Consider the following 21,312-nt stretch of genomic DNA (forward strand, 5'->3'; position numbering starts at 1 on the left):
TTCTCTTTGAAAAATGTATTTTCATATTTCTTGTAAACCTGGTGTGGTGCCTTTCATCCCTGCACTCTGGAGGCAGAGGTAGGAAGATCTCTGAGTTCAAGGCCAGCCTGGCCTATAGAGCTAGTTCCAGGGCAGCCAGAGGTATAGAAAGACCTTATCTCAACACCCCCACCCCCAAAAAAAATCTCTGTGAAAGGGACTAGCAAGATGGCCCCCCAGGTAAGGAAAGTTCATCTTGCTTCTCTCCAGTCTCCTTGAGAATCCTGAGACTTCTCCCTTCTCCTTCATGCTCCCTTTTTGTCTGTAAGTTCCGCCGAACCTCTACCTGTCCAGCTATTGGTCAATTATTTTCTTTTTTTTTTAGATTTTATTTATTTATTATGTATACAACATTCTGCTTCCATGTATATCTGCACACCAGAAGAGGGCACCAGATCTCATAATGGATGGTTGTGAGCCACCATGTGGTTGCTGGGGATTGAACTCAGGACCTCCGGAAGAGCAGCCAGTGCTCTTAACCTCTGAGCCATCTCTCCAGCCCCCCAATTATTTTCTTTATTAAACCAACCACAGTGCCATATATTCACACAGTGTAAAGGAATATTCCACGAATGAGGAACCTTTCTTTCTAATTTCTTTTTTAGGTTTATTTATTTGTGTGTATAAATGTTTTGCTTGCATGTATGTATGTGTACCACACACATGCATGCTACCAATGGAGGTCAAAAGAGGGCATCAGATTCCCTGGAACTGGAGTTACAGATGGTTGGGGGCCACCATGTGGGTTCTGGGAATCAAACTGCTGCAAGAACAACACATCTTAACTGATAAGCCTCTTGTTTGTTTTCTGGATAATTATTTTAACTGAGATGAGATGGAATCTTAAAACAGTTTTAATTAGTATTTCTCTGCAAAGAGTGTTAAACACTTTAAAAATATACTGGCCTCTTATGTTTCTTCTTTTCAGGGCTGTATTCAATTTATTTTTTTCATTTATTAATCAGAAGACTTGCGGTTTTGTTTTGTTTTTCCAAAAGCACTGTTTTATTTATACAGAGTCCTAACTAGTTCACAGGCAGGAGGAGTGGAAGAGGTTCCATCTTCAACCCAGAGGCCTCTATGACGTTGGTTTGCTGTTACCACACACACAGGCAAGCGGCATCATGGATTTGGTAGACTAATAGCAACGTTCAGTCTCTCTCTGCTAGAGCAACAAGGTGGGCATCGATCTCTGCTTCTGAGAGAATTCTGAATTTAGGATTTTCAACTGTAACTACTCCAACTTCAATTTCTGAAGGTTTGAAATCAATCGGCAGAACAGTAGACAGGCATGTAATTGCAGTTTCCACTGTTTGTTCAAATGTCCAATCAAATTTCTCCTTTACTTTTTTTTTTCAAGAAAGATGGTTGATCTGTCTGTTTAACTCCTGCTGTGATGGCTTTAAAGCCACAGTAGTAGCCTGCAGGATCACACTTGTACACTTGAGGGCCTTGTTCTTCGTCTATACCAATTAAAATCATACAACAACCAAGCAGCCTCATTTCAGCATTCTGTGTGTAGACTTGAGAAATATCAGCAACTCTTTTGCACAGCATGTCCACAGGAATCTCATAGCTGTATTTGTATTTCCAATTAGCTGCCTCATAGCGTGCCCTCTGTACCTGGGATCTGCTGTCAGCTGTCATCCCAGTCATCACACAGCCAGTGTTTTCAGTTATTTTGAACAAGTGAGTCACGGTGCTGGAATCCAATAATTTGTCAGTGAAAGACCCCGAAGAGGCACTTTCGTAGAGGGAGACCCACACACCCAGGAATCAGCGAGGCCACGAACTGGATGCAAAAAAACAAGAGGCTTTATTGGAGACGCAGGTACCTGGGGCGACTTAGCTTCTGTGTGGCTAAGCGCGCCCGCCCCAAGGGAAAGGCGTCCTTATATAGGGAAAAAGGCGCAAGCTAGGAGCAGGGATTCTATTTGATGGTTCAAATGAGGCACAGAGCCATTCCAGATCAGCATATTCTCAAGGTCTGGTGTCTGGTACAACAGACTTGATTCCTCCCTCCGCGCCCAGGTGGCTGACCTTGGGGGCGGAGACCTTGGGACGGAGCGGTCCGGCGGGGGCCGGGGCCGGCGGCGGGGAAGTGCCGGCAGCTGTGGGGATCAAGGGTCAGGGGGTGCAGGAGAGGATGTATTCGCCAGCTGCATGCGGGAAAACTTAAAAGAGAAAGCTAAGGGCGGGGGTCTTTCATTCCCCCATTTCTCTTGTAACTGAATGGAATCTTTCATTCAGAGGTCTCTGGTTAAGTCTTTCTCTAAGCTTGGCCATGCTGTCTCTAACTATTAAAAATAATAAATCTAACCCTCGTCTGTTCTGCAGGACTACCTCAGAGAGTGATGTTAAGGATTTCTCGAGTGCATTGACTGACTCTTTTAGGACCTGGATATCTGTGTGCATGGCTTGTTGTAGAAGCTTAAAATGATTAATTCCCTATGCCGGCTGCTATGCCCCCCACTGTTATCCCTCCTAATAATAGGGCCACGGTAAAGGATATTGGCTCCCTCTTATATCGGGTTGATTTCCCTAATACGCTGTAAAGGAAATAAGGAGAGGCATAGAGGTGGTACCGGTGGAGCCCTTTTGCCACCCTCTGGTTACCTGAATCTTGTCCCATGAGGATGAAGGCTTCCAGTGAGCATCCCCTGTCGTTTCGCATCCCCATGCAAGGGAGTTCTCCTTTTGACTTAGCATTCTAACCAGGGAAAATGGACGGCGAAATTTCTTTCCAAACTGCTTCCTGCTGACTTTGGGACGAAGTTAGGGACCCCAGAAGGTTGAAATGCTAGTCAAAAGCAAAAAGGAATTTAGGCAATGGGGAATCCATCAGGGGCTTCTGGTTAGCAGACACTGTTGCAGAGATAGGGGGTGTCCACATCAGCAGACTGGTTCATATCCATAGCAAGTCCAGGGCTCGCAGTCTACTTAGAACAGCCTGTAGTCCGCAACTGATATTCAGATGTCTGTCAGAAGCAGAAACCTGTTTAAGACATATTTAAACTGGGAACAGAGGTTAAAACTTATTTATTGAAGCCCACAGTGCAGAAAAAGCAGATATCTGGATATCTGTTCAAACAGCAAGAACATATTTATAACTTTGAGTCCTAGCAAGAACTACAGATTTGGGCTATAAGCATGTACATTTTTCTTCTGTCCAGAGAGCTAGGTATGGATTGGACAGGGGTGCCTTTGGCCTGATGAAAAGCCCTTTAAGTTTGTACTTAGATGACAACCAAAATAAACTTAAAAACCTTGAGCTTGTGCCTGAACAGTAGATAGTCATTATTTTATCAGCTAACATACTGACTAGTCTATAGTGGATCTGACTGTCTGATGCTGTCAAGCTGACAACCAGTAATATTTCAGAGATCTGAGAAGGGTATATTTTATCCGAATCTACTAAAAATTGACAGAAGCCAGTTAGAAGCAAGTCCATATACAGTTAGCCAAACCCAAGTTTCTCCATTATCGTTGGAGGCAGCTGTCTCAAAGAACAACAATCTTCGCCAGGCCTATACTGTGAGAGGTTTTATTTTCTCTCTGTGGAAGAGGGACATGGAAAAGACTGACCTTGTTTTGTCTAGGCAAAGGGGTACAATCAATTTTCCAGCGTCCAGCAGTTTTGTCCACGGTCTCGGCCAGGTTCTGGCAGGCGGCAGGTTTTATATCTGAGCATCTCGCTCACTGGTCCAGGTGCGGGAACCGAGGTGCCTCGTAATCTTCGGGTCATTGTCAGGATCTGGCAGTCTGTCTGACATTAAAAACTTTAAAGATAACAATTTGAATGCCATATTCTGAAGATCTCTGAAGCATTAGAGGTCTGTTTGTCTGTTTTAATTACTTGCCTTAAGCACACATTAAGTATCTACAGGTGGCTAGGTAAGGTCTTATTTCTGTAAATAATTAGCACCTGCTCTAGAGAGGTACAGGTGATGCAAGGCCAGGGCAGGCACATCTAAGTGCCAGGATTCCTTAAACAGTAGCTTAACTTCTTTCTTAGGCAGGGTTTTTCTGTGACTTGTAACAACCTTTTCTCTGACCTTTGACAACTTTCCTCTGACCTTCTATAACTTGCTTTAACCCTCTGTAACTTTCTGTGACCTCCAACAACTTGCTTTAACCCTCTGTAACTTATACCGCTTGCTTTAATTCTCTATAACCTTTTAGTTCATTTCTCTGACTCTCTTAGACATTCTTAGACAAGTTTCCTTTTTTTTTTCTTTCCCTCTTTATTATTTAAGTCTCCTATATTTTTTTTTTCATTTCTCAGTTAACATCAAAATTTTATCAAAGTCCTTTTTACAGTTCTTAATAACTTTAAGGCCGTTTAGATGTCCGGATCAGGCCAGATAAGTTTATACGCTCGAGCTGAGGAACAAAGAGTAATTCATTTGCGTTTATGCACATCAATTACAAAACAAAGGCCAAACAACACAGAACACAGAACAGGTTTTCGCAGCGCGGTTTCGACAGAGAGTCGAAAGAATTGAGAAGGGGGTGGGGTCGAAGAAGGGGGCCCTCCTTCTTCGCCCCCAGTAAAGATTGCAAATCCCTCAAGCCGAGGGCCTTCTCCAAAGAGACTGGGAAGATGTCCAGTCATAGATCTAAGTTCAAAGTACAAATCCCTCATCCCGAGGGCTTCCCAAGTTCAAAATACAAATCCCTCATCCTGAGGGCTTCAAACGCTACCAGGACGTCTCCTGGAGCCGCGGTCGGGAGTCCGAGCTCGTCAGCTCCTCTCGGATCCGCCAAATACAAATGTACACAGCTGTATACTACAAACGCAAGCGCAATTCACAAAACGGACTCAGACCAGACAAGACAAAACAGCGGATCCGCACAACACTTACCTCCCAGACGTGGGTCGGTGGTCCCTGAGTGGGGGGTCTCTAATCCCGGACGAGCCCCCAAATGAAAGACCCCCGAAGTGACACTTTCGTAGAGGGAGACCCACACACCCAGGAATCAGCGAGGCCACGAACTGGATGCAAAAAAACAAGAGGCTTTATTGGAGACGCAGGTACCTGGGGCGACTTAGCTTCTGTGTGGCTAAGCGCGCCCGCCCCAAGGGAAAGGCGTCCTTATATAGGGAAAAAGGCGCAAGCTAGGAGCAGGGATTCTATTTGATGGTTCAAATGAGGCACAGAGCCATTCCAGATCAGCATATTCTCAAGGTCTGGTGTCTGGTACAACAGACTTGATTCCTCCCTCCGCGCCCAGGTGGCTGACCTTGGGGGCGGAGACCTTGGGACGGAGCGGTCCGGCGGGGGCCGGGGCCGGCGGCGGGGAAGTGCCGGCAGCTGTGGGGATCAAGGGTCAGGGGGTGCAGGAGAGGATGTATTCGCCAGCTGCATGCGGGAAAACTTAAAAGAGAAAGCTAAGGGCGGGGGTCTTTCAGTCAGGTACTTTCTTCTGTGTGACAATTACTGCACAGTCTTTTCCTCTGATGGCCACAGATGTGAGTCCATCTTGGTTAATAGTCTTAAAAGCATATTTTACCTGGTAGAGTCGGCCCTCGGGAGAGAAAATAGAAATGTGGCGGTCAAAACCGGCGCTGGAACCACGGGACATGATGTTCCCGCTATTTCAAGCACACACTGCACCCCATAGCGCACACACCAGGCACACCAACCCCGCCCCAGATGTGATTGCCCCGGTTTTGTTTTTTGTTTGTTTATTTTTTTTTAATTTTGGAGACAGGGTTTCTCTGTGTAGCCTTGGCTATCCTGGAACTCACTCTGTAGACCAGGTTGGCCTTGAACTCAGAGATCTGCCTACCTCTGGCTCCCAAGGTAGGATTAAAGGTGTTAACCACCTCTGATAAGCAAGGAAGACTTGTTTTTTTTGTTTTTTTTTATGCTTAAATTTTGATATCCTTTATACATTCTAGATACTAACCTCTTCCTGAAGTATAGTCAGTCAAGCCCTGCCATTCTGTAGACCGTCTCTTCACTCTGCTAATTATCCTTGGCTACTCAGGAAGTTTTACATTTTCTGTCCTCCCTGTTGTCCGTCCTTAGGTGCTGCTGTCGGAGTCCTTTTCAGAAAGTGCTTGCCCATGTCCGTCTTTAAGTGCTCCCCATTTTCCCCTAGCAGCTTTAACACTTAATTTTTATATTAAGCTCTTTGATGTTTAGTCTGTATTAGAGTCCATAATCTTTTGAATTGATTTTTATACAAGGTAAAAGATATGGATCTGCTTTTGTTATTCTGCTTGTGGCTTGGCTATCCAGTTCCTTTTCACCATTTATTGAAAAGGCTTTGCCCTCTAGTTTCTGACACCTTTCCAAAAGGAGGCTGGAACTGTGTGGACCATTGGATTGCTGATGGAGATTGCATTGAATCTGTAGCCTGTTTTCAGAAATGTAGCCATTTCCACACTATCCAGTCAATCCACGAACATGGAATCCATGAGCCTTTCTACTTCCTGGTGTCTTTCTTCTTAGATTTCCCAATGTCTTCCTTTCTCTTCTTTGGTTTACTTTGAGCTGCTTTTAAAAAGCTGATGTAAATGGGGTATTTTCCTAATTTATGTCTTGGCAAGCTTGTTATTGGTATGTTGAAAAGCCTCTGGTTTTGTATGTTGATTTACCATCCTGCTGCTGAAATCCAGCAATTATTTTACAGCTTTGTTATAAAGGATGGGAGGGAGGTTCCCCCAGGAAATGGCAGTTAGATGAAGTTGTTTAGTCAGGATAGAAGTTTTAAAAGCAGAAGATACCAACTTCAATATGGCTTTAGGCTGGTGGGTGACAGGGGAATGATTTCAACACTTAAATTGTTTCCCACCTTTGCTGTATTTAGTTTACCTTTAAATTTCTCTGTTATAGTTGCCTCCTTATGCCTGCCTGCCTCTCCCTCCCTCCCTTGCTTCTGTCCTTCCCAGTTCTGGGATGAAACCCAGGGCCTCATGCATGCCAGAAAAGTAAGTAGTCTTCTAGTCAACTTCAGCCCTAGTTCCCTATCACGCCCCTTCCCCAGTTTTGTATTTTTTTTTATTTTGAGATAAAGTCTCTCTTAAATTACTCAGGTAAATGCCTTTAATCTCGGCACTTGGGAGGCAGAGGCAGGCCAATCTCTGTGAATTTGAGGCTAGCCTGGTCTACAGAGTGAGTTCCAGGACAAACTCCAAAGTTACATAGAGAAACCCAGCCTCGTAAAAGCAAAAAATAAACAAATTAATAAATAAATATTTTTATTTATAAATAAAAATTTTAAATTACTCAGGCTGGCTTTGAACTCACTCAATAGCTTACATAGGCCTGAACTTATTTTCTGCCCACTCTCCCCCATCATAATAGGTTTCTCTGTTGATGCGCTAAGCTGGATCAAGCAGAACTGAAAAAGTATAAGAACAGATTTACTTGAGAATAGCAACTCCCAGGCAGGTTCTCCTGTCCCAGAGATCGAAGCCAGAGAAGCCACTCGCTCAAACTAAAGCAGGCAGAATATATAGATTGTAGGTGAGGGGTGGTGATGAGTCTACCACAAGCTGGGTTTGTGGTCAAAAGCTGCTGACCACTGTAGGCAGGGACTGGGGCAGCTGGCAACTTCAGGGGAAGAAGCTGCTCTGACCCTAACTCTAACCCTAGTCCTAACTGCCAAGAATTTGGAACTGAGCTTCTTGGCACTTTTCCTTCATTCAGAAACTCGGAGTGGATGGGATTAGGAGAGACATACAGGAATGGGGTTTTCAGGATCAAGCAGGGGCAAGCTGGAGGTTCCAAACAAACAGTGGTCTTATTTTTGCCTTTAGGATTAACAGCATACATGCAGATAAAATGCTTATATGCATAAAACAAACAAGCAAGCAAGCAAATGCCAGATCTGCCAGACTTGGAGCTACATGCCTATAATCCTGGTGCTCAGAAGCCTGAGGTAGGGGGATCAGAAGTCAAGACTACCCTCATCTAGTTTGAGAGTAGCTTGGGCTATATGAGACCTTGCCTCAAAAGACAGACACAGGGACACAGAGATACAAAAACAATATATCAGATGTTATTTTTCACACCTCTGTAAAAATATGTTAGTCCCTGATCCAAAGGGTGAGATATCCATGGCAATTTCTGCTCCTGAGGACAGTTACAGAAGTAATTCCAAGGGGTTCCCAACCTTCCTTATGTATGATAAAGTGTTCCACGCTTTTAAAATAGTTTTTTCCTTATAAGTAGAAATTGTCCTTAAAATTGAACTGTTTAAAATCTTTTTCTCTGTTTCCAAGACTGGGCTAGAAACAGCTCTCTGAAACACTGGAACCCATTTCCTCCCCTACAACTTCTCGTCTGGAGTTTTATTGTTTTTTGAGAAAGGGTCTCACTAGTTAGCTCAGGCTATTCTGCAACTCACTACTTAGCCCTAGGCTGGCTTGAAATTCATGATCCTCCTTTCTTAACTCGACAAATACTGGAATTAGAAACATGCACCCACCACTGACTGGTTGGTTCGATCCTCAGCTAGTCCATATAATTGAGGCTAGCCTTGAACTACTGCTCTTCCTGCTGAACCCTCCTGAGTACTGGAGTACAGGCACACACTACCCTTCCCGGGTTGGTGTTTCCTCTTCCAGCTTCCTTTCATGGAAGCTGCATTTTCTAGATATAATAATCCTTTTTTGTTTGTTTTGTTTTGCTTTTCGAGACAGGGTTTCTCTGTATTGCTTTGGTGGTTGTACTGGAACTTGCTCTGTAGACCAGGCTGGCCTTGAACTCACAGAGATCTGCCTGCCTCTGCCTCCCGAGTGCTGGGATTAAAAGCCTATGCCACCAACACCCAGCACAATAATCCTTTTTTTTTAAGGTTTTGTTTGGTTTGTTTGTTTGTTTGTTTTTCCGAGCCAGGGTTTCTCTGTGAAACAGTCCTGGCTGTCCTGGAACTCACTCTGTAGACCAGGCTGGCTTTGAATTCACAGAGATCCACCTGTCTCTGCCTCTGGAGTGCTGGGATTAAAAGCCTGCACCACCACCGCTCAGCTAGATACAGTAATCTTGAATATTTGGAAAAGGAAGAGCTACAGAGTGAGTGCCGGGACAGGCTCCAAAGCTACACAGAGAAACCCTGTCTCGAAAAAAAAAAAAAGCAAAAACAAACAAACAAACAAAAGAAACAAAACAAACAAACAAAAACAAAAAGAGGGGGCTGGAGAGATGGCTCAGAGGTTAAGAGCACTGACTGTTCTTCCAGAGGTCTTGAGTTCAATTCCCGGAAACCACATGGTGGCTCACAACCACCTTGAATGAGATCTGTGTACATAATAAATAAAATCAATAAAAAAGAAAAGGAAAAGGAAGAAACTGCACACATAGTTAAGATTTGTAGACCTTTTCTTGCTAATACTCTCCTAAAAATACAATAAAACAGCCATTTGTATAACATTTGTACTGTTTGGGGCATCATAAATGATCTGGGGATGGTTTAAATAACACAGGAAATGGGATGTGTGCAGCACTGTTACGCTCTTTTACATAAGGAACTGAAGCATCTATGGACTTTGTATCCACAGGTGTTCCTGAAACCAACAATTCATAGAAAGTGAGGGACAAGACTCCACATTTGCTACATGCCTAAGGCTGACCTTACACTCCTGATCTTCCTGCCTCATCTAGAGTGCTACAATGATGGCAGGTCTGTACCACCAAGACAGATGTATGATACCAATATTTAAAACTTAAAGCCAGGCCGGGCATTGATGGCACATGCCTTTAATCCCAGCACTCGGGAGGCAGAGGCAGGTAGATCTCTGTGAGTTTGAGGCCAGCCTGGTCTCCAAAGCAAGTGCCATGATAGGCTCCAAAGCTACACAGAGAAACCCTGTCTCGAAAAACAAACAAAAATACAAAACTTCACTTTATTTTGGGGAGACAGGTTCTCTCTACATACCCTTGGCCTCAAACTCACAGAGATCAATATGCCCCTGCCTCCAGAGTGCTAAGATTAAAGGTGTGAGCCACCTTTTTTAAGACAGGGTCTCCCTATGGTGCCCCAGACACTCGATCATAGGTAAAGTGTGTGTGTGTGTGTGTGTGTGTGTGTGTGTGTGTGTGTGTGTGTGTGTGTGTGTGTGTGTGTGTGCGTGTTGTTTTGTTTTTGAGAGGTCTTGCTAGGTTGTGGAGGCTTGCCTGGAATTCGTGACTCTCCCACTTCTTCTTTCTGAGTATTAGTTTTACAGGCCCAACTCTAGGAATTTTGCAAAATTATGACAATCAAAACAATTTGAACTGACACTGGACAAATAAACAAACTACCGAAACAGGTCAAGTGTGGAGAAATAAACTCATACCACTAGTACTAAATCTGTGAGATAGAGCCCCCATCCCATGGAGTACTGGAACACCTAGATACCCACATGCAGAAGGAGGAGGCTGACTCCACTCGGAAGAGACACATTAGGATAACCACTCCACATTTACAACAGTGTATGTCTTGTCATTCTAGTCACAGGAAGGCTGGGACAGGAAGACTGCTGGAACAACAGGAATATAGTGACCAAGAGGCCAGCCTGGGAAACTTAGTGAGACTCAGTTTCAGAAACAAACAAACCTCAAAGTGGACCAATGACCTAATATAAGAACTAAAATATGATGGGCATTGGTGGCGCACGCCTTTAATCCAGCCCTCAGGAGGCAGAGGCAGGCAGATCTCTGTGAGTTCAAGGCCAGCCTGGTCTACAGAGCAAGTGCCAGGATAGGCTCCAAAGCTACACAGAGAAACCCTGTTTCAAAAAAAAAAAAAAAACCTAAAATAATTAAAAATAGGGACCAATTTTTAAGATCAGATTGGTGGTAACACAGGTCTACAATAATCCCAGCACTTGAGAGGCATCGCAATGAGGATCAGGAGTCATCCTCGGCAGCAATGTAGAGTTTGACATCTGCATGAGCTACAGTGAATGCCTGACTCCAGAAAATACAGTAATATCACTCCCCCAAACCCAATCTCACTCATTTGTTTGTTTGTTACTTGAGGCAGGCTCTCACTATGTACTCCTGCCTGTCCTGGAATTTATTATGTAGACAAAGCTGGCCAGGAATTTGTGGCAATATTCCTATCTGCCTCCACAGTGCTGGGGTTAAAGGCACATATCACTAAAGGTAGGCCAAACAATCCAAATTCTAAAACAGGCAACAGGACCTCAATGTTTAAGAGCAGTAGCAACTGATTACCATCTTTAACTCCAGTTCCAGGGGAACAGATGCCTTCTGATATCATACCTTCTTCTGATGTCTGAGGTTGAAACATGCAAGTGGTGTACAGACATACATGCAAAATATCTATACTCATATAATTGTGGTAGAACTGTCCATTGGTAAAGCCTTTGTATAAGATACATTTTTTAAAAGATTTTATTTATTACATATACAACATTCTGCTTCCATGTATATCTGCACACCAGAAAGGGCACCAGATCTCATAACAGATGGTTGTGAGCCAGCATGTGGTTGCTGGGAATTGAACTCAGGACCTCTGGAAGAGCAGTCAGTGCTCTTAACCTTTGAACCATCTCTACAGCCCCGAAGATACATTTTTAATTCCTCAAAATTTAAAACCGGAACGACTTCCTTGCTCTTTGGAGGAATAGGCAGAATTATGAGTTCCTAGCACAATATAATCCTGTCTCAAAAAATTAAATATAGAGAAAGCTACAGTATGTGGATATATATATTCAAAAGCTACTCTATGTAGGTATATATAATCCTGTCTCAATATTTGTACTCCAGTGTTGATTGCAACACTGTGTATAATAGCCCAAAGGGAAGCAACTTGAATGTTTGACAAAAGAACACACACACAGGATCACATGCTAAAATATAAACTGTGAAGACTACATTTAGTGAGACCAGCCTATCATAAAAAAAGACAACTACCGTATGATTCCACCCACTTGACATGCTCGGGCAAAATTTTAGAGACAGGAGTTGGTGACACAGTGGTGAGCATAGCTGCCTTCTAAATTTTCAGGGGCAGAAAATTGAAGGGTGAGTAGGTAAGATGTTATTTAATCAGTATGAATTAATAGACTGGAGTGATGGCTCAGTAATTAAGAGCACTTGCTGCTCTTGCAGAGGACTGAGTGAGTTCTTAGCACTCCTGTTGGGTGGCTCACAACTGCCTATAAACTCCAGCTCTAGGGGGATCTCTGGTTTCCTGCAGCACCTGCACTTATATGCACATGCTCACCTACATAAACATAATTAAAAATAGTCTTTTCCTGGGCGGTGGTGGTGCATGTCTTTAATCCCAGCACTCGGGAGGCAGAGGCAAGCCGATCTCTGTGAGTTTGAGGACAGCCAGGGCTGTTACCTAGAGAAACCCTGTCTTGGAAAAATAAAACAAAAAAGTCTTTTATCAAAAAAATGTATGACACCTTTTACAAGATGAAAATAACTGAAAGATGTTTCAAAACAAAGTACACTTAACATTCCTGAAATGTACACTGAAAATAGTTAAAATAATTTTACATTTTACAATAAAAAAACATACAGTTTTTGAGATTCATTTGTAGTTAAATGTATCACGCCCATGTGGACAGGGTATGTACACATGCAAGTCCCAGTGCCAAGAGAGCCCAGGAAGCCCACTGGATTCCCTGAAGCTGGAATTACAGACGTTTATAAAACACAGGATAGTGTTTTCTTGAAGTGAAAAAAAAATCGTTAAAAATGTAATAGACAAGCCGATCAGTGGTGGTGCACACCTTTAATTCCAGCACTCGGGAGGCAGAGGCAGGAGGATCTCTGTGAGTTCGAGGCCAGCCTGGTCTCCAGAGCGAGTGCCAGGATAGGCTCCAAAGCTACACAGAGAAACCCTGTCTCGGGGGAAAAAAAAGAAAGAAAAAAAAAAATGCTGTTTAGAGATCCCGCTCCTGGCTGGTTCCATATATTCTAAACTAATACACATATGGCTGAAGTTATAAATTAACAGATATTTACTGAACACTTTATTTAGTGTCACGTACTTAGCCGTGTTCTGAGGATGCCTGAACTTTAAACCTGAGAGCTCTGACTAAATTTATCATCTAGTACAGGGGCAGACCAGACCATTCAATCATGTATGCGTAATCAGCAATCAATATAAAAGCGGTGCTACACTCCAGGAAGGAGGGGGTCCTATTTTAGGTAGAATGCTTAAAGAAAGGTTTAGAGCTGATATTTAATCGATCTACATAACATCAGCTGGCGTCTGTTCGAGTACAGCAAAATGAGAAGGTTCGCGAGGCCGTGGTAAGAAGTTTGAACAGCAGGCTGGTGAGAACAGCTCACACTCCTTTAGAAGCACGCAGACAAGAGTTGCAGACGCAGTCGGGAGGCGGTGGCGCACGCCTTTAATTCCAGCGCCCGGGAGGCGAAGGCAGCCTCGGGGTTATGACCCCTACCCGACCCGCAAAAGGGAAAAAAGGTGGCGTGATCGAGAAAGCAGGGAGACTCAGACCACGAAGCAGCTGACGGTTGCCCGTGCTTGGTAAACGTGACTACTTGGCTTCTGCGACCCGGAGACTGCGGTAGTCACTCCGGTAGACGCAGAAAAAAGCGAGGTTTTCATAATTTCTAGCTGTCGATCGCCGGAAGCAGGACAGAATCCTCAACTGGAAAACTCCCGCAGACATGACAGGCCCGCCCGGGCGACAATTCCGGTTGTGCTTTCCTACTTCGCTATATTATACTAGACCTCGGTCGGGAGCTGAGGTTCGACTCCTCCATGTAGACCAGACCCTCATCCCAGGCCGCGCGGGGGGGATTAGCCAGGAAGCCGCTTGCCCTCAAGACCAAAGACAGACGAGCTCAGCGGAAAACCCAGTAAACAAACCAACCACGCCGCAAAGAGCCGGCCTCGGGGCATCCTAGTAATCCTGTCCCCCGGAAGTACCGCCCCTCCGGACTGACTTCCGCCGCCCTCCGCACAGGCCAGTCTCGCGAGAATTGACAGCGCTATGTGACCTGGGTTAGGCGGAAGTTAGGTCTCTTTTTCGTGGCGCCTCCTGCGCGGTCGGCTGCGTCAAGATGAAGGTAGGAGGTGGTAGTTGGGCCTGAGTGAGGCCGGGGAGCTTAGTTCGAGCCCCAGAGAGCAGCATTGCCTCCGCCCCAGGCTTTCACAAATCCCGCACTAGGTGGAGAAGGGTCTTGAGGCAGGAGGAAGCTCTCTCTCGTGGGCTTGGGGCTCCGTGGGACAGCGGATGGCGGCCGATTGCAGCGTTGGAACGGCGGGCGTAGTCCAATGGCGGCGCCCGGCTCCTGGCCCGGCCTGCGGCGGGCAGTCCGGCTGCTCTTGTACTCTCGCCGCCACTTGCTCTGCGTTCCGGGATCGTGAGGGGCGCAGAGCTGGAGGAAACCATGTCCCATTAATGGGGTACTTAACCATTCTTGGGCTTGCAAGAATCCGCGTCTCCAATTTTCTGCCGTGTATAGGCGATGCATCAACACGTCGTGCGACTGAATTGTTGGTGTTGTGTAGGTTTCCTAAGGTTTTGTTTTTTGTTTTAAATCCTAGCTGAATATCTCCTTCCCGGCCACCGGCTGCCAAAAACTAATTGAGGTAGACGACGAAAGAAAGCTTCGTACTTTCTATGAAAAACGCATGGCCACAGAGGTGGCTGCTGATGCTCTGGGTGAAGAGTGGAAGGTAATGTTATTCGCATTATTCCTAACTCTTGACAGTGTTGTAAGTAGTGTTGCCATCTGGCAGTGATATGTTAATAGGGAGTTAAGGTTCAAGCTGGTGGGACTATGTAGTAGATAAAGCTGAGGGAAGTGCCAAGAGGAGTACCTTGTTTTCTGTTCTTGACTGTTATAATTCAGGTACTTGAAAGTCCTTCGTGTTCGCTCAGGTAAAACTTGGGTGATTAGTAGTGCAGCCAAATGGAGAATTTGCTAGTTGAACTTAAATTGGAAATGTGAGGTTGAAATTGGTCTCAGTTATTCTCCTTAGGTGTGGCTCACGAGAGGTCAATCAAGATCGTGTATTTTGTAGATTGGAAAAGACTGGTAAATGTACTATTTTGTTTTCAATGCAGGGTTATGTGGTCCGAATCAGTGGCGGGAATGACAAACAAGGTTTTCCCATGAAGCAAGGCGTTTTGACCCATGGCAGAGTGCGCCTGCTGTTGAGTAAGGGGCATTCTTGCTACAGACCAAGGAGAACTGGAGAGAGGAAGCGCAAGTCTGTTCGAGGATGCATCGTGGATGCCAATCTGAGTGTTCTCAACTTGGTTATTGTAAAAAAAGGTGAGGCTTTTGTTTAATTTGTTGGTCTGGAACTCAAGATCTGGCTCTGCCTCCTAGGTGGTGGGACTAAAGGCCAACACCAGTGCTTCTGACCCCAAAGGGTTTTTAATTGGGATTGTCTGTATGTTGGTCGATAAACAATTAGGAATTACTAATTAAACATTATGCTGGTAAAACTTAATATCTTTGTTCTGATTGTTTCTCCTAAGGAGAGAAGGACATTCCTGGACTGACAGATACTACTGTTCCTCGTCGTTTGGGACCTAAAAGAGCTAGCAGAATTCGAAAGCTTTTTAATCTCTCTAAAGAAGATGATGTCCGCCAATATGTTGTGAGAAAGCCTTTAAACAAAGAGGGTAAGAAAGGATTATGTCTTTTGGAGGCATTTTGTACTTTTGTAGCACTGTTGCCATCAGCCTGGAGTCTGATTTACCAATTAAGTTCATGGCTTTGAGTTTATGAGTGACAAAGATAGGAAGTTGTGAGGTTACAAAAATATTGTGTGCGGGTTCAGAACAACTTGCAGGAGATCAGGTTCCAATTTGGTGCTTTGGATCAAAAAAAGAAACACCATCTACTGATGGGTGGGCTGGTATTTTTAAGTCTCTGGGATATGGATTATCCTTCATAAGGGAAATGTCTGATTTGGGGGTACAAATAAGAACACATGCATACTTGTTAGCAACATATTCATTAATAAAGAGCCATAGCATCAGGGAACAATGTTTAATGTTTCTACAGTGAACATAGCATTTATATTAAATACAATAACTCATGACTGTTGATTTAGACATGTAGTAGCAGAAGTATGGTACTAGAGAAAATATTTAAATTGACCCTGGGCTTCAAACCCCTGTGTGCCACGTTGTTCCTTTGTGGGCAGAGTAGCTCAGCTATAGTGGAACTTGCATGTCCATCTATATATTTGCTTTTGGTGGTGAGATTACATCAGATTTCTGTTCTGAATGTGAAGAATTTCTGTCAGAATTGTGGAGTGCAAATCCACAAGGCTAAAATAAGTAATCATAGTAGCCCTAGACTTGTAAGTAGACAGGTGAATGGGAAATTGAAAATAAGGTGGAATTATGTGAAATTGGAGACCACAGGAGCAGAGTGCAACACTTGTATTAGGTGGATGATAAGGCTTGAATTGGGGCCTTGTGTGACAGGCTAGTGCTATACCATTGGGTATACCCCATCTAGCAAGAATATTAAGCATTAACTCACTTCGATTTTTAGGTAAGAAGCCCAGGACCAAAGCACCCAAGATCCAACGACTTGTTACGCCACGTGTCCTACAACACAAACGTCGTCGTATTGCTCTGAAGAAACAACGAACAAAGAAAAACAAGGAGGAGGCAGCAGAATACGCTAAACTTTTGGCCAAGAGAATGAAGGTAAGGCAGTGGATAACGAATGCAGGACTGCTATTAGGTTTGCATTTTCACCCAGGAAAGCTTTAACTTTTTTTTTTTTTCTCTTTCATTCTGTTTAGGAAGCCAAAGAAAAGCGCCAGGAACAGATCGCCAAGAGACGTAGGCTGTCTTCACTGAGAGCTTCTACTTCTAAGTCAGAGTCCAGTCAAAAATAAGTCTTTAAGGATAACAAATAAATAATCACACATTGAGTCTCTGTTATTTGATTTTTTTTATTAATGGTGTAACTGGGTAATTGAAGTTGGATAAAGTGAGTTGAAAATGAATATACATACAGGATTGTGCTAAGAATAGGGGGAAAGTATTCCTATGCGTTTAGCCCAAGGCTGCTAGAGGCTTGGGTTGTGTTACCTGTTGTGAGCAAGTGCATTCATTCATAGACCATAAGACTTAAAGAGTCAATGACTCACTAAGGCCTGGGTGCTGGTGGCACATGCCTTTAATCCCATCACTGGGGAGGCAGCCTTGCCTGGTGGTTCTGGATCTCCGAGTTTAAGGCCAGCCTCGTCTACAAAGTGATTTCCAGGACAGCTAACTAAAACCTGTCAAGGCTTTATCTTTAGATGACACATGACCCATTGTGCTTTTTGAGGTGTTTTTCTGTGGTCCAGGTTGGCCTTGGGAGTAAGAGCTTCAGCCAACATCCCAGCTTTGACTTCAAAGTGTATAAAACAGGTTTTTCTAAGGCAAGGTCTGGCTGGCATGGAACTCAGTATGTGGCTAGTCTCTGCCACCATGCCTGGAAAGAGCCGGATCTTAAGGTATATGAAATTCAAATCATGTAATACAAGCTCAATTTCCCTATAAAACAGGTTGAAATAGCCGTGTGTTGGTGGCGCATGCCTTTAATCCCAGCACTCGGGAGGCAGTGGCAGGCGGATCTCTGAGTTTGAGGCCAGCGTGGTCTCCAGAGCGAGTGCCAGGATAGACTCCAAAGCTACACAGGGAAACCCTGTCTGGAAAAAACCAAGGGAAAAAAAAAAACAGGTTGAAATAGTAAAGTAATACTTGTGATCACCAGAGGGTCTGCATGCAATGCAAATTTCTATACACTGCTTATGGAAGGCAATAGCAAGCCTGGCCTGTACAATGAATTCTGGGATAGCTAGGGCCACATACTTTTCAACCTTTTTAAAAGCCAAAAGGGATTTTGTATGTATCATGAGATTACGTTCCCATATATGACCCAAAGAACACCCTTGCTTTCTAATTGTAGGGATGCAGAAACAAAAATGAAATTTGCCTCTTGTTCATGATGAGGGAATTTTAAATATTAAATGAATTAGTCACTAGAGAAGTACAATCTTAAACTGGGGTTTGTAACAGCAGCCTGTAGGCCTAGCACTCAGGAAGCTGCTTTCATGGGGTATACAATGAGGTGTTGGTTAACCATGTAGGTTGTCAAACAAAAATAAGATAAATCCGCTTGGCAATGGTGGCACACACCTTTAATCTCAGCACTTGGGATACAGGCAGGTGGATCTCTTGAGTTCAAGACCAGCATGGTCTACAGAGTGAGTTCCAGGATAGGCTCAAACAAAAATCCAAGTACCAAAAAACCTAAGATATTTTCTTAATTTTGAAGGTTGCTTTTAGAAGTCAGCCTACCTGGTCTATTTTTTTTAAGGTCTCCTATAGCCCAGGCTAGCCTCAAACTCTGGATCCTCAACTTAAATTCTGGGATTGGTAAAGGTGCTAGAGAAAACCTCTAAAAAATTGAACACAATCGGTGACAGTGGCACATGCTGGCAGAGAAGCAGGCACATTGAATTTGAGGCCAGCATGGTATACAAAGTGAGTTTCAGTACAGCTAGGGCTACACAGTGAAACCTCATCTCAACACAATGTTACACCAAAAGATTTAACTCCATATCTTAACTGTCTCATAAACATAAAGTACTTTGGCAAGAAGCAATTCAGGTTACAAAGACCAGAAAGAAAAAAAATCCCAAAACAGAAAAAGGAGCCCAATCCTAGAAATTGCAGCAGCCTTAGAAATGCAGCAGACAGACGAGATTGGGCACGTTCAAGGGTGGTATGGCTGTAAACACCTTCAGCAAAGTGGCAGGATACAAGATTAACTCAAAAAAATCAGTAGCCCTACTATATATAGAAGATAAATGTGCTGAGAAAGAAATCAGAGAAATGTCACCCTTTAATAACAATAGCAACTAACAACAATGTATCTTGGGGTAACACTAACCAAAAACCGAGAAAGACCTGTACAGTAAGAACTTTGAGTCTTTAAAGAAAGAAATTAAAGAATAAACCAGAAAATGGAAAGATTCCCCATGCTCTTGGATAGGTAGGATCAACATAGTAAAAATGGCAATCTTGCCAAAAGCAATCTACAGATTCAATGCAATTCCCATCAAAATCCCAACACAATTCTTCACAGACCTTGAAAGAACAGTACTCAACTTCATATGGAAAAACAAATTGAAAACCCTGATACTAATCCACACACCTATGATTTTTGACAAAGAAGCTAAATTTATACAATGGAAAAAAGCATCTTCAACAAATGGTGCTGGCATAACTGGATACAAACATGTAGAAGACTACAGATAGACCCAAGCCTATCGCTATGCTCAAAACTTAAGTCAAAATGGATCAAAGACCTCAACATAAATCCAGACACACTAAACCTATTAGAAGATAAAGTGGGAAATACCCTTGAATTAATTGGTACAGGAGACCACTTTCTGAACATAACACCAGTAGCTCAAACATTGAGATTGACAATTAATAAATGGGACCTCCTCAAACTAAGAAGCTTCTGTAAAGCAAAGGACACAGTCAACAAGACAAAATGACAGCCCACAGAATAGGAAAAGATATTCACCAACCCCACATCTGACAGAGGGCTGATCACCAAAATATACAATGAACTCAAGAAGCTAGCCACCGAAACACCAAACACTGGGATTAAAAGATGGAGTGCAGAACTAAATAGAGAATTCTCAACAGAGGAATCCAAAATGGCTAAAAGACACTTGAGACAAGTGCTCAATATCCTTAGCCATCAGGGAAATGCAACTCAAAACCACTCTGAGATACCATCTTACACCGGCCAGAATGCCTAAAATCAATTAATACCAATGACAACCTATGCTGGAGAGATGTGGAGAAAGAGGAACTCTCCTCCATTGCTGGTGGGAGTGCAAACTTGTACAACCACTTTGGAAATCAGTATGGCAGTTTCTCAGGAAAATGGGAATCAGTCCACATCAAGATCCAGCAATCCCTCTCTTGGGCATATACCCAAAGAATGCACACTCTGCACACTCATACAATTAGGACGTATGTTCAACTATGTTCATAGCAGCATTATTTGTAATAGCCAGAACCTGGAAACAACCTAGAAGCCCCTCAACTGAAAAATGGATAGAGAATATGTGGTATATTTACATAATGGAGTACTACTTGGGGGGGGTGGAATCTTGAAATTCGCAGGCAAATGGATGGAACTAGAAGAAACCATCCTCAGTGAGGTAACCCAATCACAAAAAGATAAACATGGTATGTACTCACTCATTTTTGATTTTTAGACATAAAGCAAAGGATCACTAGCCTACATTCCACCCTGCCAGAGGAGCTAGGAAACAAGGAGGACCCCAAGAGAAGATTGCATAGTCCCTCGAAGAAGGGGATGGGGACAAGAACCCCTGACCAAATTGGAGCCTGTGGGCAGGGAGAGGAAGGAGAGTCTCCATCCAGTTGCTGTTCGAAGCAGAAACAGACACCCATAGCTAAGCACTGAACTATACTACTGGAATTCAGTTATGGAGAGGGAGGAAGGTTGAGCAAAGGAGCCAAGACCGGGATGGAGAGACCTGCAGAAATAGTGGACCTGACCTACTGATAGCATGGAGACCCTTGTCATAAAGCTGGGGAAACAGCATTGGACCAAACCAAACCCTCTGAATGTGGGTGCCAGCTAGGAGTCCAAGACAGTCTATGGGTCCTCTAACAGCCAGTCTTTATCCCTAGAGCACAAATGGACTTTGGGAGCCCATTCCCTACTGAGGGATACTATTGCAGCTCAGATACAGCAAGGAGGGTCTAGACCCTCCCCCAAACAATATGACAGACTTTGAAGGTCCTTGGTAGAGGACCTCACTATCCCTGGGGAGCAGTCGGGGGGGGAGGTGGGAGGGAACATGGGAGGGCCAGGGAATGGGGGGGCTGGATATGTAAATATGAATAATGAAAAATAATTTTTAAAAAGTTGAAAAAAAAAGAAATGCAACAACAACAAATTTAAGATTTTTCTTTTTATTCAACTTTAATTTCATATATGCAAGATAAATTTATTGGGTCAATAAGTGTTAAGGTATAAGCTGTAAAAATATATATATTTGAAACAGTAAAAGATCCAATTTGAATGTAATAAAGACTTTACAAAATTTCTGATAAAGTTTTCATTTAACACTCAAATTCAGACTAGAATTGTCCAAAGTTCAGATTAACAACTTTCTAACATTGAAATGCTGGTACATAATTTTTAAAAGTTCCCACCATGTGGAAGAGATTCATGCTATAGATGTGTACCATATTGAGGTAAGTTTATGTGTCAACTGGTTTAGTCATCTGCATACATAACC

General features: G+C 43.5%; 1 protein-coding gene and 1 pseudogene across 1 annotated transcript; one reads left to right on the top strand and one right to left on the bottom strand.

Annotated features, from left to right (window-relative positions):
• Positions 1-875: 875 nt before the first annotated feature.
• Positions 876-7,144, bottom strand: LOC100759202 (annotated as a pseudogene).
• Positions 7,145-13,905: 6,761 nt separating this feature from the next.
• Rps6 (ribosomal protein S6) lies at positions 13,906-16,896 on the top strand. Its single transcript, XM_027400384.2, has 6 exons — positions 13,906-14,054; positions 14,536-14,667; positions 15,059-15,269; positions 15,479-15,625; positions 16,509-16,666; positions 16,765-16,896. The coding sequence occupies exons 1-6, from the start codon at positions 14,049-14,051 to the stop codon at positions 16,858-16,860; spliced, it is 750 nt and encodes a 249-aa protein (XP_027256185.1). The 5' UTR covers positions 13,906-14,048; the 3' UTR covers positions 16,861-16,896.
• The last annotated feature ends 4,416 nt before the right edge of the window (positions 16,897-21,312 follow it).

This window comes from Cricetulus griseus, chromosome 2, assembly GCF_003668045.3.
Source record: "Cricetulus griseus strain 17A/GY chromosome 2, alternate assembly CriGri-PICRH-1.0, whole genome shotgun sequence".
In the NCBI taxonomy this organism is placed as follows: Eukaryota; Metazoa; Chordata; class Mammalia; order Rodentia; family Cricetidae; genus Cricetulus; species Cricetulus griseus.

Bases quoted from the DNA above. Each gene is read 5' to 3' on its own strand.
- Rps6 (XM_027400384.2), top strand. The intron at 14,668-15,058 runs GTAATGTTATTC...TTTTCAATGCAG, and splicing joins CTCTGGGTGAAGAGTGGAAG to GGTTATGTGGTCCGAATCAG. The intron at 16,667-16,764 runs GTAAGGCAGTGG...CATTCTGTTTAG, and splicing joins TTTTGGCCAAGAGAATGAAG to GAAGCCAAAGAAAAGCGCCA.